This window comes from Gadus chalcogrammus, chromosome 17, assembly GCF_026213295.1.
Source record: "Gadus chalcogrammus isolate NIFS_2021 chromosome 17, NIFS_Gcha_1.0, whole genome shotgun sequence".
NCBI lineage: Eukaryota > Metazoa > Chordata > Actinopteri > Gadiformes > Gadidae > Gadus > Gadus chalcogrammus.
In genome coordinates this window covers 2,796,278-2,813,018 of record NC_079428.1, presented here as the reverse complement: position 1 = coordinate 2,813,018, position 16,741 = coordinate 2,796,278, and the positions used below count along the sequence as shown (strand labels likewise).

Sequence of the window (16,741 nt, the reverse complement as noted above, 5' to 3'; positions counted from 1 at the left end):
GCATTTATTCAAGCTGTTTATTCAGTGTTTGCGTCATTCATGTGCGGTCCCACAGGAAAGCTATAATTTCACATGAGCGAGAACAGCAGTGTGTGGTCAGTGTGGCCTTTAGTGATGCATTTCAGGATGCTGTATCAAGGATGTTCAGCAGTCTCCTGACTGTTGCCTACAATTAGCTTCACATGACGTTTCCCACTATTGCTCTCCCGATACTGCACTATCACAGAAGGACAGGAAGTCACACACACCCGCCACAGTGAGGCTTACAGGAAGTAGCACGCTCTTAGAAATAGCGTTAGCTACGGAGGTACTTATTAGTCGCCATGCACGCCGTCGCTCACCCACTGGGATAGGGGCTCTGACATGAGCAGAGAAATTGTTTCAAAGCACGGAAACTGGGCGAGAAGTCCGTATCTTTCACCTGGCTTCAGCAGCTCGGCCTGGAATCAAACCTTAAGCAAAACCTCACGATATCCCACAAGACCTCTTCTTTCCTTCCTTCCCCCCTCTCTCTCTCCCTCTCTAATTCTTGCTCTCTCTCATTCTCTCTCTCTCCCTCACTCTTTCTCGCTCTCTCTCATTCTCACTCTCTCACTCTCTCTCTCTCTGTCTCTCTCTCTCGCTCTCTCTCGCTCTCCGTCATTCTCGCTCTTTCTCCCTCTTTCTCTTTCTCTGTCTCTCTCTCTTTGTCTCTCTCTCTCTCTCTCTCTCTCTCTCTCTCTCTCTCTCTCTCTCTCTCTCTCTCTCTCTCTCTCTCTCTCTCTCTCTCTCTCTCTCATTCTTGCTCTTTCTCTCTCTCTCTCTCTCTCTCATTCTTGCTCTTTCTCTCTCTCTCTCTCTTTATCCCACACTCTATATTTTTATATACTTTTGTATTGTTATTCTATTTACGTCAGTCTGTGTTATCATAAGTGATTTTATTCACAACCACAATGAATAGTTGAGGTTGCCTATTTTTTTGTCGTTCATCAATGTGTTTTGAATTATGCCTCAGTTTGTGTGTGTGTGTGTGTGTGTGTGTGTGTGTGCGTGTGTGTTCGCGTCTTTGTGGCGTGTGCAAGTGCCAGTTAGATTGTGGGTCTGCATTTTCAGCTGTGTGTTGTGAGTCTGCGTGTGTATGTGTGTGTTGTGAGTCTCTTTGTGTGTGTGTGTGTGTGTGTGTGTGTGTTAGATATTTTAATTTCAACACAACATCTTTTGCCTCTGCAGGGGGACCAAGGCGACCAGGGGCCGCGGGTATGTGGTCAGATCCGACTCCTTGTCCTTTCATTGATTGGCTGATGAATGTGTTACTGAAAGTCCCTCCCCCGCAGGATTGTGGGTAAAAATCTGATCCAACGAAACCAGATATTCAGTGGCTAAACACCAGAAGAATCCCAGTACTTTTACAGCCGTTTTTCAATCCGACGTTTGCCGAGAAAAAAGGGTGAAAAAGATCGGAAAGAACTAATCGGTATCCATTCGACGTCCGATATTATCCAGACATTCGTGTCGTATTTATTGTTGTTATGAAGTGTTGAGGAACATCACCGCCCCGTCGGGGCCCCAACCGGAGTGCGTAAAGTCGTTGGCCACAGCCTAGATCGGAGCCAGACTCGGATCACTTAATCTGCAATTACCGATGAATCATCGCCGCAGTAACGTGACAAGTGGCGCATTAAGTTCCCTTAATGGCTCCCAGGCTAGTGACGAGACACTTCGATAAGGGCCTGCCCGCTAAATGATGATGGCGAAGATGATGATGATGTGAGTGCTTCTCATATTGCGCTTGACAAGCAGCCAAATTAATTCCGCCGTTTTTAATTTGAATGCCTTTTGCGACCCGCTCGGAAGAAGTCAGAGCCAATAGAAAGCGCTCGGAATGAGCTATTGCTGGTTTGTTTAAAGCTAATTGTGTGTGTTGGTGTGTGCTTCGGGTTAGTGCGCCGCACACACACACACACACACACACACACACACACACACACACACACACACACACACACACACACACACACACACACACACACACACACACACACACACACACACACACACACACACACGCGTCTGAGTGTGTCCTCACCATCCATCATTGTCTGGTAGATTATACAGAGTCGCGGTTTCTTGAAGTGGGTGCTAATTAATTTCCCCGCCGAGGACAGATGGTAAACAGCCACCCAGGCACGGAGACTGTCTGAGGATCAGGTGAGGGCTGTCAGCAGGGGCCCTCATTGAAGATGAGTCACTCCGTCTGAAGCAAGATTTATGACAGACAAAACGTACCCAACTATTTCACCTCTCAATTGAGAGCGTCACCTCTCAATTGATAATGATGGTAAAAAAATCTATATTTTTCAAGTTCGAATGATGCTGCCGAATCTGGGAATTATACAAGATTGAGATACAGATCTGCCGAGTAGAAGGAAATTACTAAGCTATGCACAGGCACACACACACATTCACAAGCACACACAAATGGGAGAGGCCAGGGGAACTATTTAAGGTCACCGTTAAATCGCGTTATCCTCCATGGGTGGTTAAATTTGTATTCGATGAGCAGGCAAATGAACTGGAACCACATTACTGGGACCTTCTAAACCAAAGAAGACGTTAGAGAGCAAGTGCTGTCTGGCCTCGTACCTCTGCATGGCAGAGACGGGAGTTAGGTATTGACTTTGAAGGGAGAGACAATCTCCCCCTGACTCCATCTTCTCCATAAATGACTCCCAAGTAAATCAATTACCGATATTATGTAAAAGACCGCTCAGGTTAGGTAGTGTGTGTGTGTGCGTGTGCGTGTGTGTGTGTGTGTGTGTGTGTGCGTGTGTGTGTGTGTGTGTGTGTGTGTGTGTGTGTGTGTGTGTGTGTGTGTGTGTGTGTGTGTGTGTGTGTGTGTGTGTGTGTGTGTGTGTGTGTGTGTGTGTGTGTGTTGGGTTGTCCTGTAGTCAAGCATAGGTCAACCTATAGTTTGACTCTGCCTATCCGGTCTAAGATAAAGTGAGTGTTTCCATTGGACCACCCAAACGTATTTACAGAACGACAGCGGGGTCACTTGGTGTCCATGCGTTGGGATCCGTGCTCTGTCATCCCTTTAAGTTAAAGGGAAGAGCGCAGGTCACATGGGAGACACGTGGCAAAGGATAGATTGACCACCCGGCGAAGGTAATCAAATGTGTTGCAGACGCTCCTGATCGGGATATAATTAGCTTGGGTTGCTATCTTTGTGTGTGTGTGTGTGTGTGTGTGTGTGTGTGTGTGTGTGTGTGTGTGTGTGTGTGTGTGTGTGTGTGTGTGTGTGTGTGTGTGTGTGTGTGTGTGTGTGTGTGTGGTCTCCTCAAAGGAATGCAACTGCAGCTACAGCTGTCAGAAGGGCAATTGTCGAATTCCTCTTTGTCCGTTTGACAGAGAGAGAAACTGTATGATTGGCCGGATTTCACAGGGAATGTCTGCGCTGGTCAAACTGTTCCCGAAGTCCGCTGGCAATAGGAGAGAGGAGACACACAAACGCGGAGGTTTTGGGTTTTAAAACTCCATCACCAGATATTTTGACGGATGCACCAAAAGGCAGGCGGGGGGTGGGTGGGGGGGAGGGGGGTGGGTGGTGATGTGGTTGGAGGGGATGCCTGCTGGGTCTGGTTCTCATTGTGCTCGTATCTCGCTGCATTTCGTTTACTACGGTCGCAATCACGCCGCTGCAGGCAGACCCAGAGCAGACCCCCCCCCCCCCCCCCACACACACACACACACACACACACACACACACACACACACACACACACACACACACACACACACCAAACAACCAGCATCCGCGCCGCGCAGGGATAGAAACAGAACAACAACCGAACACACGCCCAGCCTGCGAGCGACGAGTGTTCTGGAAATCAACCGGCGTGACACCAGAGACAACGGGCCGAGAACCAGGCACGCGTCCACACACGCGAGCAGGCACCGCCGCACACGCAAACACGTGCACATAAACACACACGCGAGCATGCACCATCACACACACACACACCCAAACGCACACGCAGAAATGCACACACAAATGCAAGCACACACCTGACTAAAAGCTGTTCTGGCTGTGGGGTGTTATTTGGGCTGCAAGTTATTATCGTCGTTATCATCATCATCATCATCATCATCTGTCTTGCTTCCAATACGTATTATCTTCCTATTCTTCACATGCTAGCAGAGCCAGACTCCCTGGGTATAAATAAGAGCTCCTGCAAAATGGGCTCGACCGACACACACGCACACACAGACACACACACACACACACACTGGACCCACCCAACAATGCCCTAATCCAGCGTTTGTCCCCTCCTTTGGTTCTCCAAGATGTTTTCAGTTGTCAATAACCATACTGGGAACTGTTTGCGCGTCAGGCCCAGTCAGGGACAGATCCACCATTGTGTTCCCAGTAAGAGTATCCATCGCTCCCGCAGCAGGAGTGGATCGGAGCCCTGCTGGCTCGCCACCGTGCCACGGGTTTTACATTTTATACGGAAATCCAAAACAACAGCGGCCTGCGGTCGCGCTTGGAAAACACGCGTATTATCATTCTCCAGAGCCCGGACATACATCCTGTGTGATCGGACAGAAGGACGCTGTTAGCAATGGGATACATCGGGACGATAAAACGATTGTTCAGCGTGTTGTCACGACGACATGTTATTTTGATCGATGCGTTCCCCTTTCGATACGGCACATACGCTCTTCGGAGACCGTTTGCGTGTAATTTATCGGACATGTGCGTCGTCGGCATTGAAGCGCAGCATGAAAAGAAACCCCGAGAAATCACACAAACGTAAAAACACGTCGCCAAAGGCATTCCGATATCGGACACCCGAAGTCATTGGAAGGTCACGTCTCAGAACGTACGTGTGTTGTATAAGCGTCACCGCTCGTCCCCAAAGACCTCTGTTCGAGATGGACAGGGGACATCATCCGAGCTCAACACCAACTGCCAGTCTGGGAATCTCCAGTATCCAGTCTGGTTGAAGTTTGTTTTCAACTGTGACGTCTTATAGTCAACAATCAGGGCCACATAGGCTGCGTCTTGTGTCTCTGAGAGTGAATCCCAACTGTCACTGCAAGACGTTGACAGGAGGAGAAACTATTTGTTTGACTTGCCAGCGTGTCCCTAAATTTAAAATGCACAATGACCATTAGTGTGTTGGGTTTTTGTTACCCCGGAGAGGCCTTTTATGTGTCAGGCATCTCCGGGAGAATGACGGTTCACTCCTCAATCCGCCATCTGGGAACGTCTTCTTTGTTGTGTCTGGGTTTGATATATCGATATAAAAAACAGCATCAGCTTTACTTTGTTGTGCCGGAAAAAAGAGAATATATAATTTAAGAAATATCCAGAATGCCAGGACAGCCGGACTGCTTTGTCCTAGCTGTTCTTTCACCCAAACTATTCATTCTTAAACTCATCCGAAGCTCAAGATCCCTTTGTTGATTCTGAAATAATCAATCAAATAATACAATGTTACAAAGATCAAACCAGTCGTTTTGAAACATGAAACTCCACCACAGCTGTTTGTTTAAACGTCGGAGGATTCCTAGTGCATGATATCAGGAAAGATGGCCGCTCCAACTGTCATTGTGTACCCCCCTAACGTGTGAATGATGTGCGTGCGGTTGCCATGTTCTACTGTGTGTTCCTGTAGGGGTTGCCAGGTCTCTCCACACTGGCTGCTTTGCACAGCAACCAAATCCTGACCGTCAAGGTTTGTCAGTGGAAATGCCCCCCAGAGTCGCTTGGTACGACCCGACCCCCTTCCTCCACTCCTCAGCAGCACCCACTGGACGGGACGTACCACCACTCAAGACTAGGATTCAGGGGCCAGGAGATATAAGACCCTAACTCCTTCGTCATGATGTTGTTACTCTACATCCACTAACTACCTACCTCCCCTGTTTGTTAGGATATTCCACTTTCAGTTTGGTGATTAGGAAAGACACAGCACAATGTCAATGGCATTGTTAAGTAAAGTAAAACAATGTATTGAGAGACAATTCAAGACCAAAAATCCTTAACTGACCTGATCCGATCTCATTGGCCCAGCCCAAACCCTTCCAAGACGCCATCACTGGCCCCTAATGATTGACTCGTAGTTCACTAACCGTGATAAACCCTAGACGGCTGATACCCAGGTCTGAACAGAAGCAGGGGTTGGTGGTTGACCTCCTCACAGAGGGAGGGCCAGTGTCCGTCCACTGGGAGCTGCTGCCTGGAGCTGGGTGGGTGGAGGTGGGTGGGTGGAGGTGGGTGGAGGGGGTCTGTCACGCCAAGCACTCGGGGGATGAAGACCGCGCTTTCAAAGCGGCAGTGAAGGAGTTCCCACTTTCTTTCTCCCCCCCCCATCATATCCCCCCCTCGCCTGTAGCCCCCCTCAGGGAGTAACTATGGACAGAAGTCCTCAGAATACAACCACCACTTGACATGGGGCTGATGAGGAGCAAAGAAGGTGTGGATTTCTTCCCCCCCCCCCTGGTGATAGCGTGGTCTGGGCTCCATGGGGGACAAGTGTTTTCTAACATGATTCTGTTTTTCTCTCTGCCCTTTTCCTTTTGTTTTTTTTGCCAATGCCTTCCTCCTTCCTCCTTGCTCTTCACCTGGGACCTCATGCTCCTCCTCCAACCTTCTCTCACCTCTGACCTGCGACCTCTCGTCCTCTCGACCTCACCTGCTCAGATGGTTTTCCCTAAGATCAATCATGGCTTTCTTTCCGCTGACCAGCAGCTCATTAAGAGACGTCTCATTAAGGTAGTAGTGGCCTGTGTCCTTGGCTCCTCTTCCCTCCCTTTCCTCCACCTCAACCGGATCTCACCCCGGTCTGCTGACGATCTCTCCCCCGCCTTAGCCGTTCCTACTTTAGCCTGCATGCAAGCCTCTTAAGAAGCACCCGTTAAAACCCCTTCAAAGTCGATTCCTTTATCTTTATTTATTCATGAAACTATAAAAATAATAGTGTTGTTGTGTCAATGTAATTATGAGTTGCTGTTTCATCAGTCGACGGTGTGATTAGGTTTTATAATAATGGACGCTCGTGATGTATCCATCTATATAACACCGTGCTATTGTGGGCTAACTGCTCAATGGCTGCCAATAGGAGTGCATGCATGGAGATATGGTTAGTACAGTCATAAACTCTGAAAAGTTTTCTCCATGGCGACGCCCTTAGACGACAGAACTTATTACCGGCGTCCGACCGCACCCCCGTCGCCGCTCCCGTTATCTTACCACCCTTTGTAGCATCACCGTGGCGCCACAGAGACCCCGGTCTCTGCGGAGTCCCACCGTGGCAGAGTAACCATGTCCGGGCGGTCTCTACACAGGGCGACCAGGGCCAGGCCGGATCCCCCGGGCCCCCGGGGCCTCCGGGCCCCCCAGGACCCCGAGGACCCCCCGGAGACACGGGCAAGGACGGGCCCCGGGGCGTGGCAGGTGTACCGGTGAGTCCCGCCATGTGTGTGTGTGTGTGTGTGTGTGTGTGTGTTATTAACGGGTGTGTCTGTCCTGGTGCGACCCGTCAGAAGGGCTGGGGAGGGTTTGACGGTGCAGGGCGGGCGGTGTAAGGCGGTGGGCCCAGAGAGGGCAGGGAGTGGCCCTGCTGGAAACCACCTTGGCATGGGAACCGGGGCTGGAGAGCCGGTTTAATGAATGCATGGCAGGCTAAGCTACACAGCTCTGGCCCTAATATCTTTTAGTGACTCCAGCATTAGAAGAAGGCCCCTGAGAACATGCCTTTCGCATGGATGTGTGTGTTTACACGCTTGGGCTTTCAGGAGAAAAAAAAGCTGGGAAAAAAAACGTGTAACCCTTTCCATATGCCGGCCCTGTCACAGGCCTCACACTCATTTATGTGCACCCTGATTACGGTAGAGGCTCTCGCCGAGAAAAGACCTTGCGGCTTGTCGATTACGTCCCGCCGTTAAAACAGCGAGACTCCCTCCCAGGGCTGCAGGGTTGATCTCTGTACTCCTGGCCACACCGGCTTTGGCAGCGCAGGAAATATTAACTGTTGTTTATTCACTCCCCTCCAACGTTTTGATCACTTGCTGTTTTTTTGTTGTTCTTTCCCCAACACCCCATCTTCCAATCGGTCGTTTTACAGCGGTTGTTCGGTTGCAGCGCTTTTTCCTAGAGATTAAGCTCTCTCTTTCTAGTTCTGGTTCTACCTTTGGAGCGGCATGTGGCTCGGGAGGTAGAGCGGGTTGGCTGGTAACCGGAAAGTTGCTAGTTCGCTTCCCGGAGTGTCGAGGTGTCCCTGAGCACGAAACCTTACCCTGACTGCTCCTTGCACGGTTAGGCAGTATTGTAAAGCGCATTGAGTGGCCACTGTTGAGAAAAGCGCTGTATAAGTGCAGTCGAATTACCGTTTACCCATCACCACCACCACCACCACCACCACCACCTCCACCACCTCATCCACCCTTCTGCCGTTCATCACTCCGGTGAAGAACGGCAGAAGTGTGTCTCGATGTGACAAGAGAAAGGGGGTAATAGAGTGATGTTCCCGCTATGATTTTGGCAGATGCTCTTTGGGTTTAGGCGTAGTCTTGTCTGCTCTGCCAACTCCTGAACTAGGAGCGGGACTTTCTGTGAAGGTGATTGGCGACGGCACTGAAGGCTACAGGTGACTCAGCCAAGGATCTACGTCGTGGCTAAGAGCCAGCAAACGTTGAGATCTGAGTGGCTCGTTAAAATACTGCAATTGAAACTCAAATGGGAATTATAATCACAAAGGGTACGCGTGTCGTTTTCTGTAAAAGCTGCGACAAGTGGCCTTTGAAAGCATTTTAAGGCATGTCCATATTTATTTCAAAACTCTAAACTCCCAGACTGCAGAGTTCCCTGCAGTATGGTTCACATCTCAACCCTGTTCCTATTAATTGTGTTTTTGCTTTCCCATCAGGGCGATCCAGGAACGCCGGGAGAAGTTGGACCGATGGTGAGCGCACATACCTTTGATTTGATTCACATTATGTTTGAAAGGTTCAGCACAATATGGCCACACTGATTAGGATAACAAGGTTGTTTTAAAGTGTACACAGTGGATGGTTTGGGGGGGGGGTGGCGGCGAGAGAGGATTCTGTTTTAACTCTTACTGGAAACGTGTTGATCCATTTTGTGTCGTTTTACTTTTTGGTATCCCAGCTGCTTATGCCAAACTCTTCCCGAGACACAAAGATGGTCCCAAATCAATCTCGCCACGCGCATGGAGGCTGTTTTATATGCCGATTTATAAATGAGGTTTTACGTCCGTGAAGATATGTTTTTACAGGTTTTATCAATTATATCATTGTTGGGGGTTTCAGCTTATATGCTCTGGGTAATGTAACTATGGCCGGAATGTAACTTGGCAAAATGTATCCTATTAATACCAACAACAACTTAAAAGTGCCTAAATAAATAAGCTATAAAACCGATAAACTGTACTTCAGTACATACAAAACAGTTTTTATGTAACTTTACTTTGGTTGCGCACTAACCCATTAGAGCTGCAAGCTCTAAACATACAATTATTTTGTACAAGGTATTCAAATACCATTATCTCCATCCTAAAAACTGAATTAATATTCTGACTGAAAAAACGCACGAGCTTCCTCGACAGATGATGACGTGCGATTATCAGAAGTCTATCCTTGATACGATGTGAGGTTTCAGAGGCCGTCAGGGGGGCTGTTAAAAGTGAGGAACCACGGCGTAATAGAAGGATGAACGCCGGGAGTAATTGGCACGGAGACAAAGGAGAAAAAAGACAGAGAGCTTCCTCGACGGGAGGAATAAAGGGTTGATTGAGGATCATCCTCGGAGTGAATTACATGAATCATCACTCCCGGTCTATCTCGTCCTTCCTATAAGAGTTAATGCGATGTCTTTTGCGCCGCCGTTTTAATAAGACTTTGATTTTGAATGCACACGATGACGCTCCCCCAAATGCACCGACGGTGAAACTCGTCAGAGTTATCCTAACGACGTTGTGACTCTTCATTGGAAGTGCCAAGCGGTTGCGCCGAAGCAGGGGGATTCGGCAATAACGTGTCGGCTGCCAAGAGAAGGACGATTAGTCGATGAGGATGCTGGGGGTCCCACGGGGAGTTCCCGGGCAGATATTTGATTCCCGGTGTTTCGCCGGCGGGACCCGAGCGGGTGCCCACTTGACTGAGCTCAGGGTGGTGTTTTCTTTCCTTTTCTTTTCATGTCGATGCTATTGGTAAAGAGGCAAACGTAGATTCCAGAGTTTCCCAACAGTTGTCCAGAACACATGGTGCTGGTTAGACGGATTACGCCTTCGGGGGGCGGGGTGGGAGGAGGAGGAGGGGGAGGGGGAGGAGGAGAGGGGGAGGAGGAGGAGGAGGAGGAGGAGGAGAGGGGGAGGGGGAGGAGGAGGAGAGGGGGAGGGGGAGGAGGAGAAGAGGGGGAGGAGGAGGAGAAGAGGGGGGGGGGAGGAGGGGGAGGAGGAGAGGGGGAGGAGGAGGGGGAGGAGGAAGAGGAGGAGAGGGGGAGGAGGAGAAGAGGGGGAGGAGGAGGAGAAGAGGGGGAGGAGGAGAAGAGGGGGAGGAGGAGGAGAAGAGGGGGGGCGGGGAGGAGGAGGAGAAGAATCAGGCGACGTATAAGGAGAAAGAGAAGAAGGGGTAGAGAGAGAGTTAGAGGACGAAGAAGGAGAAGAAGAAGAAAAAGAAGAAGAAGAATAGGGGGAACAAAAAGGAAAGATTTGCAGGATCGAATTGAGAACCATCATTGCCATCAGGTCTCCCTTGGGTCGATTATAGGATCCCCGGCCCGGGAAGGTGGCATGCAGCCTCGCAGGCAGTTCTCATTTAGGACTTGGAATGTATTTCAGAAGGCTGAGTGTGGAATGTCAGTGGGGTATTGTTTGTGGCACTCCATCCGTAACTGAGACAACCCATCAGCCCCCCATCTGCTCCCTGGTGCAAAGGCACGTCCCGCCGTGGGGAAAGAGGGCTCCTCTCGCAGCCCCCTTCCTCTTCCAGGCTCACCCATAATGCACTTCACTTACCTTTGACATGTCTGATTCTTATTCCCTTAGTTTGGCTTCATCGTGTGTCAGTATAGCAAGTGAAACCTTTGATGGTAATCCGTCCGTGAAATTAAGTTAACTTTAATGCAAACGCTAAACATGAGGACCAAACATGCGTATAAATGGTTCAAGAAAGGGTTTGAAGTGCAAGGCTTAAGTGGAAATAGGCCCCTAAAGCACAATGTCCGTTTTTTTTTTTATTTCCAACATCCCCAATTAAACGGCTAAGAGAGACACCGTTTTTTTTACCTGTCTGGGGAACGGCAGGCAGAAAGAAACGTTAATGTCGTACATTGTTGTCCAAAGAACTATTTCCCCGTCATTTTCTATCATATTTTCCTCTTAAACTCATCTGCGTTAAGAAAAGGGAAGGCTCAGGAACTGAACAAGCCTCCTACACTGAAAGTTCCTTCCGTACCCACACATCTGTCTCCCGGTCTCGCTACATGGATGTTTTACACGGGAAAAACAGAATAGTTGAACAATGGTGAGGATGTATGGCAGAGGTCACGACAGAGGTCACCAACAGAGGACTCTGGCATCAGAGCCGTGGGCCCTCTGGCTCCTTCTGCCGCTGGCTAGACAGAGAACACTTGGGTTTGTTTGGCAGCGGACCAAACCTCCTGGTACTCCGGTGTTACCCTTTAAAGTGGAAATTGACCTAATTTCCGGAAGCTTCCTAAGCCCCTACTCCAAACCCGGGCCCATTCACTCACTGCGGTCGTGCGACTGACCCAAGTGTAAAGGCTCATTAAAAAATGAACTGCTGCTAATCGTTTTTCAAGATAGGGAGGTTCATCTGAGTGGTGTGTGTGTGGAACAAACTGCAACGGTTTGGATTTCCGAGACACGAACGAAAGTCTTCAAACCTTTGTTCCGAACATACTTAAAGTTAAAGTTAACAGATCGTGGATACTTTCAGGCAATAGCAGAGCAACTATTTTCAAACGTCATAGCCACGTTAAAATTTGTACTCTTGTTCACATATTTGACATAATGAAACAAAACCAAAAATAATCTTTGGGATGACATGACGTCATCACTCTCCCGGGACTCCGAATGCTAAGTACGAGGGCTGAGCTGGGGCCCTTGTCTCTCTGAAGACATTTCTTTCAGCAGCCGGTAGCCCTGGAGTGCTCTCAGATGTAGCCAGCCTCATTAGCGCTCCGGCGAGCGGCACATGCTCCCACATAGCTAGCGGGGTCGTAAACATGTTTACCCGGCCCCCTTCAGGAACGCTAACAAAGGCTTTCAGGGCGGAGGGGGGGGGAAACGGAAGGGAATATTTCTGGTGGCTAAGCTGGTTCGTTGCAGGCCGGCTGCGATTTTCATTGAGGTTCCTTTAATCAGAGCAGACGCGCGTTAAAGTCACCGCAACCGTTGGGGCGTGGTGCTTAACGAGCAGACCGGTGATGGCACGGTATGCTGCAAAGACGTAGACCTCGCCCATTACAGGCTCACCCAGACACCCATAAGACGCCCATACCTGTCCTCCACGGCGGTTTCAGAGGAGGGATGATTGTATTCATCTCGTCATTGGTTGTGCTTGGCATGTCTGGGCTTGTGGGTAAAAGCATCTTAATTTAGTTAACAGCTTAACGAACACCGGGTGGGACTTCTCTGCGAGATGAGCGTGTTTCCGTGTGCCATACACAGTAGGCCCCGCGAGTTTAATAGCAAACAACATAACAGCCCGACACAGCAGCCGAAATACCAAGGCGCTCTGAGCTGCAATTGAAGTCTGAGTCTGGCCCGGGCCCAGGCGCCCCCCCCCCCAAACGGCATCACGGGGGATCCTGTACTCGCAGCGAGAGAAACGTCAGTTCGCAATAAGTGTCGTAGCACCAAAGCAGTAAGCCGTAAATAAACGGGTGCGGTTTGGCCGCATCGGCGCCCGATAATGCACAGCAACGGAAATAGGGAGAAGTGTTGGGGAAGTTTTTCTCTTGACACTCTTGTTTCAGATCTGGTGACAAACGAGGGTGATGATTGGAGCTTCGGGCCCGATGTGTCAGTTTAAGTATTTAGTGTACCTCCCGGTAGTTAAGACTTATATTCCTTACGTTATTCCACATATTAATCTCGTTCTTCGGGTTAAATATAGACTGAAACTTTAAACCTAAAAACAGACCTGGGAATAGTTAGACCGATCGAGAACATGTTTCAGTTACAAATAAGTAACAAAGACAGAAGTCTGCATGTGATAAATCTTTTTTTTATTTGTTCAGGCCTTAAAAACCTTTTTTCGGCCTCAGCCCTGATTAGTGAATGGAAAGCACGCTGTTGTTTTTTTCCTCCTTTTGTTTGAGAGTAAAACAAGGGCTGGATTGTGATACGCTTCGCCCCGAAGCCTTGGTGTTCACTTTGTGAAACCCTGCCAGTAAATGAACCGTTGACTCTGTAATGTGTGGAAATTGGGTTATTTAAACTCACACTGACTCCCTAACCCTTATGTTTTTCTCCCCTTTTTCTCCACCCAACTCTTCAACCGCAATCGCCCTCTCTCACCTCCAACACCACCACCACCACAACCCCCACCACCACCACATCCACCTTCACCACCACCTCCACCGCCACCCACACAACCACCACCAACACACCCTCCACCGTCATCACCTCCACCTTCACCAACTCGTCGACGAAAGGGCCCAGAGGGAGGCACGGTAGGTTCTGATGTTTTTTATGTCTCGTGTGTTTTCTGGGTTTGATTGTGTCTGCCGTAACAAAACCGGTAGTTTGTGTAGTTCCTTCAGCGGAAATAAAAGCACTTCCACCAATGGACCCGCAGCCGTGGCAACCAGGGGGGATCAAATACAAATAGAAAAACTGTCAAAAACGAATATCGTCCGTGAAATACAACTCTGCTCGTATTCAAAGACGGGGAGTTAGCTCTCCCCCGAGGCGACCGTGCAACAAAGAGAGACTCGAGACGGGGAGGGGGGGGGGGGGGGGCTTGGAGGACAGGGATTGACAACAGACAGGCTTCCTCTAAAGTGCACAAGGGGCGCAGGCTCTCGGCTCCTAGCGCTTAGCGCCTAGCTGCTAGCCTAGCTCCTAGCCTAGCGCTGATGCAGGCAGCAGATGGTGGCCCCGTGGCACCCCGCCATCAGGTAGCTGCCGGTGTTTGTTCAGCGTAACCCGAGCAGACACTTCCTGTCTGCGCCTGTCGTCCGTCTGGGAGTCCTCCCGCCGGCGCTAGGGGTCAGGGGTCGGCGATGACACACACCGGTGTGTCGACGCCAGGAGAGCCCCGGGCCCCTGAGTGTGCTGCCGGTCGGGGGCCCCTGCCCCCCCCCCCACCTCCGCGCACGGATGCCTGGACGGTATCAACAGTTTAAACTGTTTAGCGTTTCCTCGCCGTGGTGAAGTTTCGCAGTGATTGTTCGGAAGGCGGCAGGCGTCCCGAAGTCTCGTCTGAATTAGAGAAACTTGCTGCGTGTCTAAAATCAAGGAGCTTAATTAACTGGCCAGTGTATCGATGAGCAGACGCATCGCGTGAGTCACGATTCACACCGCTTTGTTTTATGACTCAGACAAAACATCGGAACTAAATACAAACACAAGGCCGAGGCGGGATCTGATGAACGTTCGGGTATCGCAGATTATCATTTGAACCGCGACAATCTGATGAATCATGAACTCTTTCTCCATGACTCCCATGAACAGATGCTCCTGTTGTGAGCAAAAACAGAGTGTCTCTTCTTCTTCTTCTTCTTCTTCTTCTTCTTCTTCTTCTTCTTCTTCTTCTTCTTCTTCTTCTTCTTCTTCTTCTTCTCCCTCGTCTTCTCCTCCTCCTTCTTCCCCCTCGTCTTCTTCTTCTTCTTCTTCTTCTTCTCCTCCTCCTTCTTCCCCCTCGTCTTCTTCTTCTTCTTCTTCTCCTTCTTCTCCTTCTCCTTCTTCCCCCTCGTCTTCTTCTTCTTCTTCTTCTCCTTCTTCTCCTTCTCCTTCTTCCCCCTCGTCTTCTTCTTCTTCTTCTTCTCCTTCTTCTCCTTCTCCTTCTTCTCCCTCGTCTTCTTATTCTCCTTCTTCTCCTTCTCCTTCTACTCCCTCGTCTTCTTCTTCTCCTTCTTCTTCTTCTTCTTCTTCTTCTTCTTCTTCTTCTCCTTCTTCTCTTCCTTCTTCCCCCTCGTCTTCTTCTTCTTCTTCTTCTTCTTCTTCTTCTTCTTCTTCTTCTTCTTCTTCTTCTTCTTCTTCTTCTCCTCCTTCTCCTTCTTCCCCTCCTTCTTCCCCCTCATCTTCTCCTTCTCCCTTGTCTTCTTCTCCTCCTCCTTCTTCTTCTTCTCCCTCGTGTTCTTCTCCTTCTCCTTCTCTTTCTCCTTCTGTAATCTGACCCTGAGTCGGGGGTGGGCTCGCTGTGGGGGATATTCAGTCGCTTTCTCCATTACCTGTATCCTCATCCATCACTTTGTGTGCGCATTAGAAATAATAAGATGACAAGGTGTTTGTTCTGGGCGGGGGTGCTGAGATGTGACGGGGCTGTCAGACAGAGGCTGAGCGGAGCGTTGGAAGCCATTTGTCGGTGTGTGCTTCAGACCGGGGGAGCTGGAGATGAATTGGCTCTGCGCTATCGATTAGCTCATACCGCGGTTAACGGATGGAAAGTTACCCGGTGAAGAAGGCTAAAACGTGCCCTTAATAGAGCAGTCATTAGTTTATTCATTTATTAGTTAGTTATAGTTATTTGAGGACATAGATGTAAGTCAACCCTCTATCACAGACATGAGCTTGATGTGTTAACAGCACGGTTTAAATCTACAAACTGATTAAGACTTCATCATACTACATTGGTGTACTAACCTAGACTTGCTAGGTGTGAGTGTTATTAACCATTACGATGTCACTAAAACGCAGGAAAAGGCAGATTTTCAAACGGCTTGCAACAGCCAATCACACCCACAGCTGGCTGCATAATATCAGCCATTTAAACTTCTAACTTCTGTGATAGTTCAGTCGGTATTGACTGTTCTCCGTCGCTGTGTTTCAGGGTTTATTAGGACCTCCAGGGCTCCCCGGTAACGATGGACAAAAGGTGAGCTCATTTATTAATATATACTGTATAGTTATAGATGCATAGATAGATCATGTATAGATAGATATCGATTAAGTAAAGATAGATAGATAGATAAATAGATAGATATAGATCATGTATAGATAGATATATAGACTATGTTTACGTGTACAGATAGATAGAGATAATTAACACTTAGAAGATAGAGATTGTTGAATGTATATTAGGATATCCTGCGACACGAAGGAAAGGAAAGTCCACACAGCACATCACAACTTTCCCCAAAAGTATTTCTACCTCAGGAAGACGTGCTTTCCGGTGCTTTCCCTCTCTTCTCAGAGCTCGCATTTGGCTCGGCTTTATTTAGTCTGGTGCCAAAGTGACCCTCAATGCCCCTGAGCCTGTTGGGATTTCGGACAAGTTCCAAACCACTATCCCCGTGCAGCAGGCCCTCTCCAGGGCTCCATTCCCCGTGCCGGTATGAGTCCCGCGGGGAATGGAGCCCGGGGGCTCCTCACGCATCCTCCCGTCCATCTCTGCCATGCGGGAAGAGAGAAAGGAAAAGCAGATGTACCGCGCAACCAGAAACAAACAAGCCCAAACAGAGGAGCTTATCGTTGAGTACCGACCCAGAGAACAAAAGGAAGGAAGGCAGGAGTGTGTAGGGAAGTCTCCGTGGAGAGCGAGATGA

The 16,741-nt window shown here is 49.3% G+C and overlaps 1 protein-coding gene across 1 annotated transcript in view; it reads left to right on the top strand.

Annotated features, from left to right (window-relative positions):
• Positions 1–16,741, top strand: part of LOC130369731 (collagen alpha-1(XXV) chain) — a 134,027-nt gene that overhangs the window by 85,971 nt on the left and 31,315 nt on the right. Inside the window, exons 6-11 of the mRNA XM_056575235.1 lie at positions 1,210–1,236; positions 6,689–6,760; positions 7,333–7,449; positions 8,913–8,948; positions 13,688–13,705; positions 16,027–16,071. Coding sequence (XP_056431210.1) covers positions 1,210–1,236; positions 6,689–6,760; positions 7,333–7,449; positions 8,913–8,948; positions 13,688–13,705; positions 16,027–16,071 — 315 coding nt within the window. The remainder of the gene's footprint in view (positions 1–1,209; positions 1,237–6,688; positions 6,761–7,332; positions 7,450–8,912; positions 8,949–13,687; positions 13,706–16,026; positions 16,072–16,741) is intronic.